The sequence below is a fragment of the Brassica napus genome, chromosome C1 (genome assembly GCF_020379485.1).
Source record: "Brassica napus cultivar Da-Ae chromosome C1, Da-Ae, whole genome shotgun sequence".
Classification (NCBI taxonomy): domain Eukaryota; kingdom Viridiplantae; phylum Streptophyta; class Magnoliopsida; order Brassicales; family Brassicaceae; genus Brassica; species Brassica napus.
Window position 1 is genome coordinate 39,825,266 of NC_063444.1, and position 20,248 is coordinate 39,845,513.

General features: G+C 34.1%; 4 protein-coding genes across 6 annotated transcripts; 2 read left to right on the forward strand and 2 right to left on the reverse strand.

Annotated features, from left to right (window-relative positions):
• Positions 1 to 952: 952 nt before the first annotated feature.
• Positions 953 to 3,017, forward strand: LOC111202653 (reactive Intermediate Deaminase A, chloroplastic-like). The gene is made up of 3 exons (XM_048744488.1): positions 953 to 1,915; positions 2,155 to 2,270; positions 2,377 to 3,017. The coding sequence occupies exons 1-3, from the start codon at positions 1,711 to 1,713 to the stop codon at positions 2,428 to 2,430; spliced, it is 375 nt and encodes a 124-aa protein (XP_048600445.1). The 5' UTR covers positions 953 to 1,710; the 3' UTR covers positions 2,431 to 3,017.
• A 10,100-nt stretch (positions 3,018 to 13,117) lies between these two features.
• LOC111203206 (reactive Intermediate Deaminase A, chloroplastic-like) lies at positions 13,118 to 14,843 on the forward strand. 3 transcript variants are annotated; one of them, XM_048744487.1, is made up of 7 exons: positions 13,118 to 13,253; positions 13,389 to 13,573; positions 13,711 to 13,826; positions 13,910 to 13,954; positions 14,214 to 14,287; positions 14,388 to 14,437; positions 14,526 to 14,843. In XM_048744487.1, exons 2-7 carry the CDS (start codon positions 13,495 to 13,497, stop codon positions 14,618 to 14,620), a joined length of 459 nt encoding a protein of 152 aa, XP_048600444.1. In that variant the 5' UTR covers positions 13,118 to 13,253; positions 13,389 to 13,494; the 3' UTR covers positions 14,621 to 14,843. The 3 variants fall into 3 exon arrangements, with proteins under 3 accessions (XP_048600444.1, XP_048600443.1, XP_022552447.2); XM_048744486.1 differs by having other exon boundaries at positions 13,137 to 13,253; positions 13,359 to 13,573; XM_022696726.2 differs by having other exon boundaries at positions 13,165 to 13,573.
• A 517-nt stretch (positions 14,844 to 15,360) lies between these two features.
• Positions 15,361 to 17,461, reverse strand: LOC111203205 (probable inactive serine/threonine-protein kinase fnkC). Its single transcript, XM_022696725.2, has 6 exons — positions 17,176 to 17,461; positions 16,824 to 17,055; positions 16,424 to 16,593; positions 16,006 to 16,288; positions 15,745 to 15,911; positions 15,361 to 15,660 (listed from the first exon to the last, which is right to left on the reverse strand). The coding sequence occupies exons 1-6, from the start codon at positions 17,297 to 17,299 to the stop codon at positions 15,491 to 15,493; spliced, it is 1,146 nt and encodes a 381-aa protein (XP_022552446.1). The 5' UTR covers positions 17,300 to 17,461; the 3' UTR covers positions 15,361 to 15,490.
• Positions 17,462 to 17,868: 407 nt separating this feature from the next.
• Positions 17,869 to 19,904, reverse strand: LOC111203207 (probable inactive serine/threonine-protein kinase fnkC). Its single transcript, XM_022696727.2, has 6 exons — positions 19,731 to 19,904; positions 19,349 to 19,583; positions 19,096 to 19,262; positions 18,591 to 18,873; positions 18,340 to 18,506; positions 17,869 to 18,232 (listed from the first exon to the last, which is right to left on the reverse strand). The coding sequence occupies exons 1-6, from the start codon at positions 19,852 to 19,854 to the stop codon at positions 18,060 to 18,062; spliced, it is 1,149 nt and encodes a 382-aa protein (XP_022552448.1). The 5' UTR covers positions 19,855 to 19,904; the 3' UTR covers positions 17,869 to 18,059.
• Positions 19,905 to 20,248: the final 344 nt, after the last annotated feature.

Below are 20,248 nucleotides of genomic sequence, written 5' to 3' on the forward strand. Positions count from 1 at the left end.
GACATTGGATTTCTCCAAGGTCACACACATCACAACAGACCAACTCTTTGGACTGATGCAACATGGTGATCAACCTTGTTGTCACCCTATATTTAATTAACCAATAAAGCTAATCAGTCATATGATTTTAGTTGGAAAGTGATATTTAATGAGGAGAGTAAGGAATGCATCATGGGATTGGTTAGACCGGCTGTGCTAAAAACATACTATCAATTTTCAGTCACTCCACTTTTCTTTTGTTTTCTTTTAATTTTTCACCTCGTCTCAATTAACAATTTTCGGTTGTGAAACTCGATCATGGCCATGGGACATTATGTCACCATCTCAATTCAATGCCAACAATATACACGTCATTGTGATAAAACTAAAATAAAAAAGTTCAACAAAAATAAATAAATTAGAGACAATGGGACTTGACACAAGTTATATGGAGATATCAAAAGCGTGTGATTGTAACCAAAAAACAAAAGAGTATTGATGAACTCTATTTATTTTCGATGAACTCTATTTAGGACAATCCCGACGCTTAATAGTTGTTCAAATCATCAAACATTTGATAGTTGTTCGATTTGCTTACAGGTAATGAATTTTCACCAAAATCATCTCCGAATACGACATAATCATAATTTCATCATCACATTTGTAACCTTAATTCATATACATTTCTTTGGTTTGGTGTGAAGGACTGGGAAGAAAGACAAACAAGAAGAAAGATAGAGAGATGTACCCACACACTTCATATGATTTTGATTAGATGAGTAGTTGCTGCAAGTGACTTTCGTGACACACTTGTACATATATGGTAGAGACCATCTTTCAAAACACACTTGTACATATTCCATATCGATGAGGAATCAAACACGTATTTGTCCTAAGAAATTCACGTAGAGAATAAAATGGACATGTTATGGATAAACTCATGGGCTTTATGGGCCCAGTGGGTCTAATGACTATAATTAATTTTTAACTGTAAAATGAAAAATCCGATCGCATCGGTCTTAGAATCAGAAATGTCAAAACGTTTCGAACAAAGAGTTGGGAGAAGACAAAGGAGGAGTAAAAGATACGACACGAGAATCATGTGCGCTAAATCCGAGATCCTCATCCCATCAAGTCTTATGTCATGGTATTAAAATGTTTCGAACAAAGAGTTGGGAAGAAGACAAAAGGAGGAGTAAAAGACATGATACGAGAATCATGTGCGTTAAATCCGAGATCCCGTCGAGCCTAATAAGGCCACCATTAACCGGGGTATTTAACCATTTAAAAAAAAAATGGAAAAAGTAAGCACGGTTAATTAAGCGCAACGAGAGTAGGTTGTTTCCACTGTTCGCGGACACCACTGACACGTAGAAGTCCGCGATTGGTTCATTTTTAATTTTTTTTTAATCAGACAAAAACAAAAACAAAAAAAATAAATAAAAATTAAGCCTCCCATTTTGGGTGCTATGGTTAATTATGTCCTAATAATATTAAAACATTTCGAACAAAGAGTTGGGAAGTTGACAAAGGAGGAGTAAAAGACACGACACGAGAATCATGTGCGTTAAATCCAATATCCCATCGAGTCTTCTAATAATAATGAGTACGAACTATTCTTCTTCGTCTTCAGTCTTCACCTACATTTCTCTCTAAATCTGTCTCTATATACTACTATTTTGCTCCGAGTCCTTTTTGTACCTCTTGACGCTGCCTGAGAGAGAAAGTGAAATGACTTGGTCCGTCATGATATCCATAAACGCTCCAAGACTCGACCTCTCCGCCTCACTTCGTTCTTCCACTCGTACCCCATTGGTCGCCGCTGGTGCAACGTCCACTGGTGTTTCCCTTTTCAGAATGTCGTCGAGCCCTCTTCGTTTCGCTTCACTCTCTGTCTCAGCATCTGCTTCTGATGATAACCACTTACCTATCATTTGTACGTCCTTAAAGTTTTGATAGAATGCGTTGACTCTTTTCTAAAGAAATTTTATAAATAAAACCCAAAGGAATTAGGATTAGATTACAAACTGACTCGAACAAAATAACCCGATTCTAAAGATTGCTGAACCCAACTCCCCGGCGTTGGCTTTTCTTTTATATCGTTTATCTTCAATGCATCAAGTTATTATTAGTCTTGGGTCAGTGTATGATAGTGTTGAATCTAAAAATGTTCAGGTAAGAAGGAAGTTGTGTCTACAGATAAAGCACCACCTGCTGTAGGACCATACTCTCAGGCCATCAAAGCCAACGGTTTCGTTTTCGTTTCAGGTGTTCTTGGACTTGTGCCTGAGGTTTGTTTCACGTCTTTTTAGTTTATTATGTAACATGCATAGAGTAAAGTAAATTCACCATTACTCTCCGGCTTCTTAATTTTTCATTTTTTTTCCGTGTGTGTAGACTGGAGAGTTTATTTCGGACGACGTTGAAGATCAGACTTACCAGGTGAAGTAGCTTTTAAATTGTCACCATGGTCTCTTTAAAGACTACTTTTGCTTACACAGTACTTTCCCATGCACTTTCAACTTTGTTGTGTTTAGTGATTTTTATCCAAAGTAGATGGGTTCTTAGATTTGCCATAGATGTTGTTTGACCAGTGAAAGGTTAATATGTGGATAATATAACTAATGTGCCTAACTCAAGCTGAGTTTAGTCTCTGGAACTTATGAGGTTTTACTTTTGAACTGCTGATTTGGTAACTATTAGTTTTCAAAATAGAGTTCTATAGTGTGTACGTAGCTATATAGCAAGGTCTAATCAGGGGCGGATCCACGGTGTAGACTACGGGGGCACGTACTACATTATATAAATTATTTAGTTATGAAAGTAACAGCTCACGCCAGTAGGTTAATTGGTAAAAGGTGCCCCCATCAATTATCTATATTATTAAAAGAGAAGTATTCATTAAAAAATACCCCTAAATTTTCTAACTTATTTACACTTCTATGCTAGTGAGAATTAAATTAAACTACTTATTTTAATGCTTGTCATTTCCAGTTAAATTAATGAGCTTTCCTTAATCAAATTTAAATTTAATGTCATTAAATGAATGTACCTATTTTATTGCTTATCTTTTCCAGTTAAATTAATGAGTTTTCCTTAATGAAATTTAAACTTAATGTCATTAAATAAACCTAAAAATACATCATATTTAACGTAGCTTATTACGGACGAGTACGGCCCAATAATGAACTTGAATTTTATTTTTACAAAAACGTGAATCACTTGACTTATGTAATATTTAAAATATATTAACTACAATATAACAAATGCATATAACCTACCTATACTTTAGTTTGAAATGATCATGCTCAAGTTTTATATAGTCAACTTACATCATGCATCGATCGATGTATAATAGTAAAACCACCTATAGTTTTCGTTTTCTTTATAGGATGTATCAACCAATCATCCCACTGATTTTCTAAGCTTTATAAAAAAAACAAATCAATAAATACAAACTCAAAATCCAATATCTTCTATTAATCAAAACAGAATATCTTCAAAGTCGTATATTTAATGTACCTATTAAAAATAGAAACTGTAACCATAATTACACTAATTATAAGAATATATTTGATTCTAACCAATTGATCTATTACTTCGGTAATTGATTTGCTTGCAGAAGAGGAAACAATAAATTTAAAATTTATAAGAATATAAAGATATAGAGATTCCAACCAATTGCCTATATTTGCGTATGATTTTCGCATAATAAGCTTCAAATTGAACATTGAAAAAGATAGAGAGATTTTTTTAATCTTTTACCAACAGAAAACTTAAACAAAACGAAGAATTAAAGGTAATTTTTTTTGTTACACTTCCCGAAAAAAAACGGTTACAACATGAGCTTTCATGGCCTTTTAACATATTAATGTTATGGACATTTAATAATTATCTTGACGAAAAATAAAGACTATAAATAATTTATTATTAACAAAAGTATGAAATTATTTACAATTTGATGACTAATTCATCACCCTTTTTTATATGTTAAATATTTCATAGAAGTTTAAAAATCATTTTATTTTCTTTAAACATGTATAACTAATTTATAATCTTTTATGTCATACTAAGTCATGATATAATATTTCTTCATATTTTACATTAATAACCATTGTTTTTATATATTGTCTACAATTCTCTAATTACGTCTATTTGTTCAATTTTGTATATGATATCGAATATTCATCATAAATAGATGGGTTAAGATGCCAAAAAAATTATTTACTTGGTGAATATAATACATCAAATATAACAAATACATCATTTAGTTAAATAAATAACCATAAACCGTAAATTCATATCCGCGCTGGCACGCGGATCAGGGTCTAGTTTTATTTTTATTTTGCTTTACAGTTCTAACTTTTTAAATTTTTAGCTTGTCACGTTTCCATATATTCATCGGAACAATTAATTGCACTTCACAAAATTTGATTTATTATCAATTACTTTCTTTTGTTTCCATTAACATAACTGCTTCGTTTATTTAACTATTATTAATTATTTTCATTCTTTTACGTTTCTAAATTTCATTTTTTTCTGAAACAACTTTAAAATTAATTATTTTCTACAACTGAAATTACAAATGCTAATAAAAAGAAAATTATTTATATTAAAATAGTAAACTATATATTTACTTTGTATTTAATTTTTCAGAGTTTATTTCTTTATGATATAGTGACATTTATGATACTATAATACATATGTAAATACTACATTATATATGTGTATATATATATATAACTAGTTTTGATTGTAGAATTTATTATTTTGCTAATAAAAATTGTAGAATTTTTTATAATGATTTTTAATATATATTAATATTTTATGACAGTTTTTAATCGTAACTACGAAGCTGCTCATCGTGAAGGCTCTCAAGACTCTGGAATAGGTTGGTTAATTCGTAATAAACATGATACTCTTTTAGAAGCTGGAATGGGGAAATTTGAAGGACGATCAACAATTATGGAGTAAGAATTGTCTGCTCTGATTTGGTCAAAGCAAGCATGCTCATTTTTAGGTTATAGGAAAGTCATATTCGAAGGAGATAACCTCAGTATCCTTTAATACATCAAAGAGGAAGCCTACAGTTCCCGTTGCCAACATTTGGTCAACTCAATCACTGCATGGAAGTCTTGATTTCTCTCAACATCATTTGTGCATGTTCATCGTCAACATAATGGCTCTACTGACTCACAATAACATTTGTGTTGACAATAATTAATAAAATCTTTTAGCCGGCAAAAAAGATATCATTTAATCATAAATTTTCAAATTTGGTTGAAATAAAACACCAATTTTTATATAAACTAAACAAACACTTTTATTTCTGTTGACTAATCATATTAATTATAACTTTTTGTTTACCATGTCATTGTAGTCGTACAGTTGACTAATAATAGACCTAAAATGGCTTAAAATTTATTTATTTTTTAAATCAACGCTTTTTCTAAAAAAATAGATTTTAACTTTTACAATAAATTAATTAACAACTATAACATTTTTTAAATAAGAATATTGAATAAATAAAAATACTATCATCATTATTATTCAAAATAAAATTTATATAATTTTGATTTATATTATATTTTTTTATTTAAGTATCATTAGTTTACTAATTATTTACAATAACCATGAATCACTTTTGTAAATATTCATATAATACTAATTGGATTATGTTTCATAATTTTATTGTCAAAATTTTAAAATTTGCTTGTAAAATCATAATCTATTTATTGATTCTCATACAAAGAAAATTAATAGTAGATGCCTGCATGGATTCTTCATGATTCTGTTGATGTAGTAACACTTTGGTCCTTACAGTTTTTTTTGGTGAAATTCTTCTTTTTTTAAACAGCTTTCGGTGAAACTTCTTCTTCATTAAAATAGAAGGAATCATGTAATACATTTATCAAAATTAAATAATTTTTTTTTGACGATTTTTCGTAGAAATAGAAAGAATCATGAATAATCCATCACCAATAACTCTTTTCTTTTGGGAATCATTAACATTTCACAAAAATAAAATAGTAAAACTATAAATATATCCAAATGGATTATATAAGTAGTTATGTAAATTGATCATAAATAATTAGAAAGATCTTCAATATAATTTCACAACTAATTACTTAATTAATGGCATGTTAAATAATTATTTTAGAACATAAATAAAAATTTTGCTTTGGAAATTTTGTTTTTTTCTTTAAATTATATTTTGGTTTGAATATTTTCTAATTTCTAATTTTTATTAGTGTTATAGTTTTAAAAAAATATATTTCAAAATTTAAAATTATTTTTATGAGAAAAGTGTTTATTTATATTTGTGCCAAGAAAAACAACAAATTTAAAAGCCATTTTAGGCTTATTATTGTTAGTCAATTGATTTACGTCATGACTAGAATGGTACGGCCAACAAAAAAATTATGATTACTCGTTAACAAAAGTTGAATATTTTTTTTTGGTTTATGTATTTTTTTTCAACAAAATTTGAAAGTTCATGATTTGAATGATATAGTTGATCAAGTCATCAAACATTTTTTAGTTGTTCGATTTGCTTACAGGTGATGAATTTTCATCAAAATCATCTCTGAATCACACGACATAATCATAATTTCATCATCACATTTGTAAGAGCATCTTTATCAGTAAGAACCAGTGTGGAGTTCTAAAAGAAAAAAAATATCAGTATTATAATTACATAATTAAGATTTAATTTTTTAAATCAATTGAAAAAACAGCTCAGTAACATCTCTCATATTGAGTTCCTATGAGGTCCTAAAAACTTTTCTGCACTCTCTTTCATGTTTTTATTCTTTTTCATTTTCTTTTAATTTTAAGAACTCTATTAAAACTCATTGTTGAAGTTGCTCTAACCTAAATTCATACGAAGAGCGGAAGCACGTTGATACACTAAAACTGAACATTTCCTACTGTCAAGCTAACATTGGTAATTGTAGTATTTGAGATTCAATCCAGAAGACTAGGTTTGAATTAAGTGGTGATGTGCAAGTAAAGTAAATAATTTTAGATGATTAAAATTAAATATTAAAGATAAGCCGATCTATGGTTTCTCATTGGGTGTCAAAGCTTAACCAAACATTTATTCAGGCGCTTTGAAGCATAATTTAGAACACGGATTACTCAAGTAGAACAGCCCACTGTCGTGGTGCTGTTCCCATTCCAATTCGACCTTGATGCCTAAACTGTCGTTTGGATCAAGGATCGATTACAAGCAATAGAGATCAAGTCCGATAAGTTCACCGAGCACCCAAGTATCTACTTTCGCTGACTAGGGATGCCGGCTCATTCATTCAATATCAAGTAACCTACTACACGGTTAATGAGCAGATTAAACCTAAGATCTAGCAGTAAGTGATCAGGTTAGAGCTAGCATTAAGAGCCAGGATGAGTGAAGACACAATAGTGTTGCTTATTTATGTTTAGCCTTGCGATTAACACCCTAGACAAGCTAGCCGACTACTCAGCCATTAAACAAGATGAGACAGACATGATAGCTAAATAATACTGCATATAAATCCAAAGATAAATCAATAGGGTTCATGATGATCTTCTTTGTCAAGAAGAGGAGCCGTCTCCCTTACAATAGCAAATTATCCAAGAATAGCTCTAGGTTTCTTGCAAAAACTAGCGTGGAAACAAAATAAGATAAGGATGGCTTTTTATATGGAGGCGCCATCGACTTCAGAGGAGAGAATAGGTGATTAGGGCAAATCTTTGAAAGGTATGGAAACTTCCATAAATGTCGGGAACAATCGTCTGGCTGTTCCTGGTGGGATCAACCGTCAGACTGCTCCACTTGATTGTTCCGCGAGGAAAGACTCCAATTCTTGCTCCTTTCTTCACGCTTCTTCCTTCAGCTCTTCAGTCTACTCCAGACCTGAAATGACTCTAAAAGGACTGGACTAACTCGATAAAACATTGAAAACAAGTTAAAAAGCATATACACAATGGTCTCAAAAACACCATATATCAATTTCCCCAGACATAGATCCTTGTTAGCCCTCGAACAAGGCAAGTATCAAGAACAGGGAAAATGTTTGAAAGTGTGGGAACTCTCCTATTTCTCAATAACGATACCTTAACCATGAATCTCTGAAACATACAAGCATGAAACTAGGACCACACACTCTTACCATAACCTCCACTGATCGCTGTTCAAAGATCGGCTCTAGGCCTACGCATTCGGGTCTTCGGGTCGGGTTCGGACCGGTTCCTCCTAAATATTTAGACCCAATAGGTACATAGAAATTTTTGGTTCGGGTTCGGTTTGGGTTCGGGTCGGTTCTTCTCGGGTCTGGGTCGGTTCGGGTCTATAATTAAAATACCCATAAAATACCCGTAATTATTCGGGTCCATATCGGGTCCGGGTCGGGTTTGGGTATTGAAAAAGACATGACATACCAATTCCATCACATTTAGTTGATATTTGTCATATATATCTAAAATTTTACAAAATAACTTAAATGAAACTATTAATAATTAAAATAAAACATTTTTAAACTCTAAATTTTTCATTTTAAAGCTTTATATTACTTAAAAAATGTTAAAAAATAATAACAAATGTTGTTAACAAAAGATATTTCAACTAAATCATAAAATAATATATATATATATATATATATATATAATAGAACACAAAACATCATAGTTTTAGATATACATGTTTTTAAGTTGGGTACAAATCGGTTCTTATCGGGTCTGGTCTATTCGGGTCTGTTCTTTCCGGGTCCGGGTCTATTCTGGTCGGTTCCTTTCGGTTCTGGTTCTTTCGGGTAAAAAAAATTTAGACCCAAAAGGTACTTGTAAATTTTCGGTCCGGTTCCGGGTCAAGTATTTTTGGGTCGGTTCCGGTTCGGGTCTTCGGATCCAGGTTAAAATGCCCAGGCCTAATCGGCTCCATACTCTACATCTCAAACCTGAAAAAGCACACTATCGAGACAAAACTCCCTACATTCATTTAAAAGTGGTGTGATCCTCTTATCACATGCATCATTCAGGGTGGACTGGCTAGGTTCGAACATGCTAATTTATAGTGGAGTTCAAGAGTGTTTAGGGGCTACCAATGTTTGTAGTGGATGGAGGATATCACGTAAAATAGCAAGAGAGGACGGATCCATTGATGTCCACAACCCCTTACTCGTTTTGCTGACTTTGGAGCTATCGCTCCGATTGTTCCCATGCTCCCTATCATTGGTACCAACTCTCTTTGTCCTTATCACCCAGCAGTTCTCTTTTCTTGGTCTTTTTGCCGTAGTTATCACGGTATCTAAATGAGAGCTCTCATTCAAAATCTCGGTCTGAAAAGAGACGGCATGTCAAACAAGTAGAAGTAGTTGCGATCGATCTCATCAGAGAGAAATTAGCCAAGCATAAACTCCTTCCTCGTCTAGCTCCAACTGAATTTGCTCAAGAGGGTCGACGTCCAACCAGCTGTTGACGTCTGCTCGTTTTAGTCCTCCTTCTCCATCAGTGATCTCATATAAAAGAATATATAGTTTTTTGAAACAAAAGATGAGATCAAGATGATGGTGTGACGGAGAAGGAGATGATGCATGAAATGATCGGTGCCAATGGCGACTCTGCTAGTTCTCCCTTGTTCTCTACTGATTGTTCTAGAGAAGTTGTTCCGACTGTTTAAACGGACTGTTCTCCTTGTTCTGTTCGAAGCTTTGCAACGATAACGAGTAAGAGGCTGTGTCGATCCTTTGCTCCCCAACCTTTTTGCACATATCTGCACATATGAAACTGAAAACATAATGCATGAAGGTGAAATAAAGGCTTAGGTGCAAGGTAGGAACTAGCTAAAGATGACCTAGCCACTCAGAATCAGCAAGATGGGTAAAAATAATAAGAAGTCATGAGTGTAGGTCTCGTTTCCCTGATCCAATGCCCATAACAAGAGGAAACTTGCAGTCAATATTAGGTTCAAGTTAGGTGGAGTTAAGTCTACCCAGTGTAACCTGATCGGCTGAAAACTGCTGGAGAGTCAAGTGAGATAAGTAAGGATTGTTCCAGGTCCAAGTGTGGGTCTTTCGTCACTACTAAAGTCACTGAATAAGGAGGTTAAAGCACGAGGTGGTTAAAAGATCATCACAGAATAGGGTCATAATTCCCAAAAGAGTTTGGACTGACTCAATACAGAAGGACTGACTCAAACATAAAAGCCAAAAGAAACAAAAGGGAGATTAGTTTCACACAATCGCCTCCCCCAGACTTACTTCACACCATCACTGGTTGTGAAAATAATTTCGAGGAAGGCTAAAACAAACCAAATAAAAGCAAATGAAAAGCAGGAAAATATTTTTTTCAGATGGATAACACAATGAGATAAGATGATGGGGCGAGATCAGTCTGACTCCCCGTTCTCGGAGCGACCAGCTGTCCTCCTGTTCCCCGGCAACGGCGCCAAAACTTGATACACTAAAACTGAACCTTTCCTACTGGCAAGTTAACAGTGGTAAATGTAGTATTTGAGATTCAATCCAGAGGCTCAGTCTACACTTTATTCTTATAAGTTTTCTACTTAGCTAAAACTAAAAGTGGGGGTTTAAATTAAGTGGTGACGTGCAAGTAAAGTAAATAATTTTAGATGATTAAATTCAATATTAAAGATAAGCCGATCTAGGGTTTCTCATCGGGTGTCAAAGCTTAACCAAACATTTATTCAAGCGCTTTGAAGCATAATCTAGAACACGGATTACTCAAGTAGAACAGCCCACTGTCGTGGTGTTGTTCCCTTTGCAATTCGACCTTGATGCCTAAACTGTCGTTTGGATCAAGGATCGATTACAAGCAATAGAGATCAATTCTGATAAGTTCACCGAGCACCCAAGTATCTAATTTCGCTGACTAGGGATGCGCGGCTCATTCATTCAATATCAAGCAACCTACTACACGGTTAATGAACAGATTAAACCTAAGATCTAGCAGTAAGTGATCAGGTTAGAGCTAGCATTAAGAGCCGGGATGAGTGAAGACACAATAGTGTTGCTTATTTATGTTTAGCCTTGCGATTAACACCCTGGAACCCTAGACAAGCTAGCCGACTACTCAGCCATTAAACAAGATGAGACAGACATGATAACTGAATAATACTGCATATAAATCCAAAGATAAATCAATAAGGTTCATGATGATATTCTCTGTCAAGAAGAGGAGACGTCTCCCTTACAATAGCAAATTATCCAAGAATAGGTCTAGGTCTCTTGCAAAAACTAGCGTAGAAACAAAATAAGATAAGGATGACTTTTTATATGGAGGCGCCATCGACTTCAGAGGAGAGAATAGGTGATTAAGGAAAATATTTGAAAGATATGGAAACTTCCATAAATGTCTGGAACAACCGTCTGGCTGTTCCTGGTGGGATCAACCGTCAGACTGCTCCGCTTGATTGTTCCGCGGGGAAAGACTCCAATTCTTGCTCCTTTCTTCACGCTTCTTCCTTCAGCTCTTCAGTCTACTCCAGACCTGAAATGATTGTAAAAGGACTGAACTAACTCGATAAAACATTGAAAACAAGTTAAAAAGCATATACACAATGGTGTCAAAAACACCATATATCACATGTTTAAGGAGTGGGGTCAGCTGACCCCACTATTTTTTAAAAAAAATATTTATTTTTACTTAAAAAAATTTAAATATTTATTTTTACTTAAGAAAATTTTTATTAATCCCATTAAAAATGATAATATGACCCCATAAAACAAATTTGACCCCACTACAAAAAGTTTGTGGTTTCACCGCTGATTAATATACATTTCTTGGGTGTGAAGGAGTGGAAAGAAAGACAAGCAAGAAGAAAATTAGAGATATGTAGCCACATACCACATACTTCATATGATTTTGCAAAGATGAGTGGTTTCTTAGGCAAGCGACTTTCATAACACACTTGTACATATTCCATATCGATGAGGAATCAAACATGTATTTGTCCCTTAGGGCATCTTCAACCACTAACACTATTTTAGTGTCAAAATCACACTATTTTAGTATAATTTCAACACTAAAGTCAAGGTCTTCTCCAACCATAACACTAAACTTCGCATTAAAACTATTTTATAATATTATATGTATTAAATTTTTTATTTATCATTTATTTAAGAGAAAATGACTAGAATAGCACTAAAATTTTTTTTGTCACAAATATAGCCTCTAAGAATAAAAATGACCAAAATAGCACTTAATGTTTTATCAAAAGAGATAAATATACACTTATACTCCAATGGTAAATTAATTTAGACATTAGGGTTTAGAGTTAAGGGGTGGGGTTTAGGGTTTAGGGTTTAGGATTTAGGGTTTAGAGTTTAGAGTTTAGGGTTTAGAGTTAAGGGGTGGGGTTTAGGGTTTAGGGTTTAGGATTTAGGGTTTAGAGTTTAGTGTTTAGGGTTTAGGGTTCAGGGTTTAGAGTTTAGAGTTTAGGGTTCAGAATTGGGGAGTAGGGTTTTGGGATAAGATTTCAAATTTTGAAAAATAAAAAAAAATTAAATTTTTCAAAAGATAAAATGTTATTTGGGTCATTTTAGTTTTTGAGAGCTATTTTTGTGACATAAACTTAAAAATGTGTTATTTTGGAGATTTGCCATTTATTTAATTGTATGTTTTAGTAATAAAATAAGTAAATAGTGTTTTAGTGGGATGAATAGTATTTTAGTGTGGTGAATAGTATCACACTAAATTTGGGGTCAAATTTTAGTGTTGCACTGAAATAGTGTGATTTTTGCAGTTCTATTGGAGAAGATTTGGTGTAAAAATCACACGAAAATAGTGTTTTACAGTTGGGTTGGAGATGACATTAGCCATGATTATCGGCAAACCTTTTTTGTGTTTCTTAAAGTTCTTTTTTTTTCTCTGATTTAAAATAAAAAATAAAAAAAGAGTCAATCGTAGACTGCCACATATCAGTGGGGTCCGAAAACAGTACAAGAAACAAGTGGATCCTTCTTTGGCGACTTTTGTGATCGGTTTTAGCTGTTTTGTGGGGCCCCCAGCTTTACTTTTTTTAACAAACCCAGCTAATGATCTGCCATGTTGATGCTCTAAGGAATTCACATATCGATGAGAATAAAATGGACATGGCATGGATAAACTCATGGCCCAGTGGGTCAAGAGACTGTTTTATATATAACCTAACTAATGCTGGTAAACTCAGAAATATAAAAAAAAAAACGTTTCGGACAGCGAGGAAGAAGACATAGGAGTAAAAGACACGACACGAGAATCATCTGCGTTAATTCCGATCGGCATAAAGTCTTATTGTAAGATAATACTATTCTTCTTCGTCTTCACCTACCTTTTTCTCTCTCTAAATCTCTCTCTCTTGTACTATTTGGCGTGAGTCCTTTTTGTACCTCTTGACGCAGAGAAAGTTAAATAATTTGGTCGCTCTTCAGATCAATAAACGCTCCAACTCTTGACCTCTCCGTCGCACTTCGCTCTTCTACTCGTACCCCATTGGTCGCCGCAGGTGCAACACTCGCTGGTGTTTCCCTTTTCAGAATGTCTTCTACCTCTCCTCGTTTCGCTTCACTCTCTATCTCAGCTTCTGCTTCTGATGATAACCACTTACCCATCATTCGTACGTTCTTGAAGTTTGATTTTTTTGAATGCCCGGATCAAAAGCGTTGACTTTTTAATCTCGTTTATTGTTAATTCATCCGGTTATTATTAGTCTTGGGTCTGTGTTTGATAGTTTTGAATCTAAAAAATGTTCAGGTAAGAAGGAAGTTGTGTCTACAGATAAAGCACCACCTGCTGTAGGACCGTACTCTCAGGCCATCAAAGCCAACGGTTTCGTTTTTGTTTCAGGTGTTCTTGGACTTATACCTGAGGTTTGTTACTCGCTCGGCTTTAGTTTATCACTTTATTGTATAACCTGCATAAAGAAAATCATTTTTTTCTTCTCTGAGCGTAGACTGGAGAGTTTATATCGGACGACGTTGAAGATCAGACTTACCAGGTAAAGTAGCTTTTAAACTGTCACATTGGTCTCTTTAAAGATTGATTTTGTATACAGTACTTTCCCACTTGCAGCTGATCTGTTGTGTTTAGTAATGTTGTCTGACAAATGAAGGGTGAAAATATAATAAATGAATAATATAACTAATGTGCCTAACTCAAGTTGGGATTAGTTTCTGGAACTTATGAGGTTTTACTTTTGAACTGCTTGGTTTCGTAATATTAGTCTTCAAATTGCATTTGTTTTTGGAATATTGAAGGTACTCAAGAACATGGGGGAGATATTGAAAGCTGGTGGTGCTAGTTACTGCGCCGTGGTAAAGACAACCATCATGTACGTTTTTGTTTAAACAAAGATCATTTATCCATTTGAGTTTTGAATCTAAATACTTACAGTTACAACTATTGATATCTTTTGTTTTTTTCTGTCATAGGCTTGCTGACTTGGCTGACTTCAAGAAAGTGAACGACATATACGGCAAATGTGAGTTGTTTTAAAAAGATACTTTAGTGTTACATGCGTAGTTACTGGTTGTGTAGTGGTTTCTGAACTATTTTTCATTCTGGTGCAGACTTCCGAAATGATCCTCCAGCAAGATCCACATATCAAGTGGCGGCTTTGCCACTAAAAGCCAAGATCGAGATCGATTGTATTGCAGTACTCTAGATCAGCCTCAATCTCTGTCAAAATAAATAAAGAGGAAACCATGGTTTGGGGGGGATTATCTTTATCAATTCATTCTTAACGTACTTTTTATTTTGTTGCGGATTATAAACCATTAGGTTGGTTGCAAAATCTAAAGCCCCTTTGGCTTAATCAAGAATAAGTGATTTCCTGTTGACTTGATATGTATTTGAGTACATTATTTGATAAGAAACCCTTTAAATTATTTGAGTTCTTAGATGGTTTTTAATTTAGAATTGTAACATCTCTCTTTGATTAGAAAGTGACGTATACCACGCCAAGTGTGACCAGTAGTTTTGATTATGTGATCCAACTGGAGCTGGTTACATCTCTCTTCGATTAGAAAGTGACGTATACCTAACCAGGCCAAGGTGCTGATTTAAGCTCATTGATGAGTTGGTTAAGTGGTGATCTCGGTCAAAAGGAATCAAGGTTTGAAGTCAGCTCGGTTAGAGGAGGTTAAAATCTGCTTAGAGTTAACCCAGTTTGTTAGGAAGGTGGACTCATGGTTTGTTTTGTTTTATAATTCTTAAAAAGGTGACTTCTCTGTATGCTTGATGAGACAATATACTAAACAGAGTTGATATGATCATGAATAACTCTGTATCCTTTCTAATAAAAAAAAAGAAAAAGAAAAAGAATTAAAACTTTATTTCATTTTCCAGTTAAAGGTAAAGAAGACTGGATTGTGCTTAAATGTTGAATATTTTGAGATAATTAAGAATAATAATAACTGATGTTTTGATATTTCTATGAGAACAACAACAAAACAAAACAAACACTCTTTTTATTATTAGATGGTTCATGAGAAAGCAAAAACATGGAGGCACATGTTCCTCGGCTAGAGACAATCTAGTTAGGTAAGTACTTGGTTGAAGAAATGTCCTCGAGTTCGGCCTGAACCATCAACACGTCGTTCACAACAAAACCCTTAGCTGAATCTCTGAGATCGGAGAAAGAGATAAACTCATGGTAACCCCAGCTGTATTCTCCATAACCTGGACCCTGGTACCAGATATCCACTGGCCCAAAAATAAAAAGAAACAATTAGTTATCGCCATGTCATGGTATGTCTACACATCGATATACATATATCATTTGCTTACGTTGCCTTTCGATGTTATTGAGTCCACGTTGGTTAAGAACTCGAAGCTTGCCTCGAACATAAATCTTCTCGTAGGGTCTGAGTTTCTCATTCACATCAAGGTTAAGATACATGGACAAGGCTTTTCCTGCTCCCGTGCCACGACCACTTGGATTCACTTGTATAGTCCTGATCATCACATTTAATACTTGTTAACTACTACACGTACCGCTACTCAAGAATCTAAAACAGAGCTTTTCTTTTTGAAATGATGAACACTCACCAAGTTCTCCCTCCAATGGAGAACAGATCTGAGTAGTAAGTATCTTTGAACAGCGTGGAGAATCCCCTAATGGTCCAGGTGAACTTGGGGTTATAGAAGTTGTCAGCAATAGAGAAAAGTTCTGATACTTGATACGTAGTGGGAATGGTCACATCAACACCAAACTCGCAGTGGTCTCCATCGTAGAGGTATCCGTTTTTAGGGTCTTTGAATGTAGCAACAGGGAGGACTTGAGAGAATCCCCACATCGTTTTGAAGACATTAAAACGCCACACATTGGTATCTGAAGTAACATAGCATCATTGTTTTTATACCCGACCGGACCGCAGTTGAATCAGTAGACCAAATTGACCGTGTCTAATCCGGTTCCAATGTAAAGAAAATAATTTTTGTTGGTAAAAGGATTTACATTATTTACCTTGGATAGTAAAGTACTTCCTCTCGTTGTTGTTGAATACGTAAAATCTGAGATCTGCGTAAACCTCTTGCTGTCCAGCGACGAGAGTTGAATTGTCTATGGCTACGTAAAGTGAAAGGTACCCTGAACCACTATCCTTCTTGTTACCATTGGGGTACACCATAAGTGTCCTGTATGCATATTGCATTTTGAGATCCATCAGTATATAAGTAGGGACAGTTCCAAGATTTTATAGGTTATAAACATTTTAGTATAGATTTCAATAATTTTTAATATAATTTGGAGATTAGGTTTATTAATTCTTTAAAATTTAGGGATTAAAATGAATGTTTTATTTGGTTATGCACATACCAGTCCTGTATATAAGATGTGATTCAAGCAAATTAAAATATTGAATTACCAGTTGTATCCACCAACTGTAAAAGGACGAGATTGGTATCTCTCTGTGTAAGGTGAGTTAAGGAGTTTGTTGAAAGACTCCATCTTGAGAGAGTATGAAGATGGAGGACGATCTCTTAGACCATTCACCGTACTTGAAACTGAGACTTTGTGATCACGTGATGAGATCTCTTGATGTTGATGTAAGTGATCTGCTTCACCCACGTTTGGATTTGGTCCTGCTCCATTCTCCTCTGTTTGGAGACAGAAAATAGAGAATGTTACTTTAAAATGTTTCAATAGAGAATCAAAATGACATAAATGGATTTTCTTGAATAATGGATCAAAATCAAAGAGCAAAGAAGATTGCATACGCTGCAGATTTGTGTTGAAGTCATCTGTGAATTGTCGTAGGATGGAACTTGCAGAAGAAGATGTAATGAAGATACAAACCAAGAGATAAACAGCAGAAATGGTGTTTCTGTAGTGACTTATCATCTTTTAAGGTTTTGTTGTGAAAGAGGTGTGCAGAACAGAGACTAGGGACACTTGTATATATAGTGAGAGGTCAATGCTTCGAGATGCAATGGGAACTTAAAGCTAATCAATGAAAGTTTCACATGATAATGTTATTAAATTTTATTATTTTGACCTAGTTTGCAATGGCAAATTCAACGTCTCTCTCTCACGTTTCATTAAATAGATGTTTATACAGATAAGCCTTTGGATATTATTATTTGATTCCTCACTAAAACAAATCATTCAGATTTTGTAGAATCAAATTCGAGTTGTTGTGTTTCAAAAAAAAAAAAAAGTTTCACATGATAATGTTATTAAATTATATTTCTTGGACCTAGTTTGCAATGGCAAATTCAAAGTGTCTCTCTCACGTTTCATAATCATAAAATAGATGTTTATACAGATAAGCCTTTGGATATTATTATTTATTCCTCACTAAAACAAATCATTCAGATTTTGTAGAATCAAATTCGAGTTGTTGTTTTCACCATTGTTTATATAATATTACACGATCTTTCCATGAACACAAGTAATATTTAAAAAGCATATATTAAATTTTCTTTTATATAGTAAAACTTCTTTTAAAATTATTGGTACATGGAGGAGGAGAGATGATGTTTTGATATATGCATAAGAATACAAACTTCATTTATTGAAGCAAACACAAACTTCTTATTTGGTTTTGATGACAAAGCAAACGCACATGGAGTTGAAAGTTCCATCCATGGTTAGAGAAAATCTAACTAGGGAAATACTTGGTTGAAGAAATGGCTTCAATTTCCACTTGAACCATCAACACATCATTCACAAGAAAACCCTTTGATGAATCTTTGAGATCAGAGAATGGGATAAATTCATTATAACCCCAACCAGATCCATCTCCATATCCCGGACCATTGTACCAATTATCAACTGCCAAAAGAAAAATTAAAAATCACATGAAAGCACTCATTAGTCATCCTAATGTATCTATCCATAGTCATGAATATGTGTAGGTTTTATACATATCATCTGCTTACTTTGCTTTTCGATGTTTTTGAAGTTGCGTTGGTTAAGAACTCGAAGCTTGGCTCCAACATAAATTTTCTCATAGGGTCTGAATTTCTCGTTCGCATTAAGGATAAGGAATATGGACACAGCTTTTCCCTTTCCCGTTGCAGAACCACCCGGATACACTTTTATATTCCTGATCAACATATGGAATGTCACTTTTATATATATACACTAAGTAAAGCAAAAGAGCTTTAGTTTTGAAATTTTGTGGACTCACCATCTTCTTCCTCCGATGGAGAACACATCAGAGTAGTAACTATCTTCGAGCAAGGTGGAGAACTTCTGAATACTCCATGTGTACTTGGGGTTATAGAACTTGTCAGTAACAGTGAAAAGTTCTGATTCTTTAAAGACAGTGGGAGTGGTCACATCAACACCAAACTCGCAGTGATCTCCATCGTAGAGGTATCCGTTGTTCGAGTCTTTAAATGTATTAACAGGGAGAACCTGAGAGAACCCCCACATCGTTTTGAAGTAACTAAACCTCCATCCATCGGTATCTGACAAAATACATGGCCATTTTGAGATTTTAGAAACCACAATTTAATAAGAAATTTTAATATTGTTTTTAATAATTTAATGGTATATATGGCTATTAATTTTTTTAATGATTTGGGTGCAAAGCTAATGTTTCATATTGGTTCAAACCCGCTATGCTTAAATACCACATGTCTTGTTAAAAGATCACATTTTCTTAGAGGGTTTTAGAATTAGCAAAAGACCTTGGATCGTGAGGTACTTCTTCTCTACCCTGTTGAACACGTAAAACCTGAGATCCACGAAAACCTCTTGGTGTGGAGAGAGTGTTGAGTTGTCTATGGCTACGTAAAGCGAAAGGAACCCTGCACCATTATCATTCTTGTTCCCGTTTGGGTACACAATAAGTGTCCTGTTTGTTTTTGAGACCCCGTAGAAGATTTTTTTAGTATATACAGCTCAATTTGAGTGAAGAACAAATCAGATTATCAAAAGTACCACTTATAGCCAGCGGCTGAGAAAGGACGTGATACATATTTGTCTGCGTTGGTTGATTTTAGGAGCGTGTTAAAAGACTCCATCTTTAGAGAGTAAGATGATGGAGGACGATCTCTGAGACCCTTCACTGTGTTTGAAACTGAGAGTTTATAGTCACGTGATGAGATCTCTTGTTCATGTTGACGTAAGTAATGCGCTTCTCCCTGGATTGCGTCTGGTACTGCTCCATTCTCCTCTGTTTTGAGACAGAAAACATAGTACTTATAAGATGCACACCAGAGGATGTGTCACAAATGATTAAAAAGTACAGAGTCTAAACACTCAAATAACAATGTTATATGGAAGTATCGGATCAGATCTAAGTGCAAAAGAGATTGCATACCTTGAAAGTTTGTGTTGGAGTCATCAGTGTATTGTCGTATGAAGGAACTTGAAGAGGCAGAGGATATGAAGAGGAAAAACAAGAGTAAAACAGTAGAAACGGTGTTTGTGTAGTGATTACTCATATTTTAAGGTATCTAGTTAATGAAGTCTAGAGAACATAGCCTGGTGAGACTTTATATAGCAAAGTGTGATAGACAGTGATGGACCCATAATTTTTTATTGGTTATAATATTTTATATTTACTTTACAATAAAATATTATTTAATAACTGATTTTAAACAAAATATGTATTCATGATGTAGGCCATTTATTATTTTTATGATTTTAGTTTTATAAGTTTAGAGGATCTTAACCGCTATTTATCCTTTTAATTTTTTTAAAAGATTTTACATTCCAATACATTTTTGGGCAAATTCTAATTTACCACAACTTTGATACCATTTTAAAATTTATCTTTGTAAGATGACTATTTTCATAATACCATAAATTTTTGATGAAAATACTAAATTGACACTC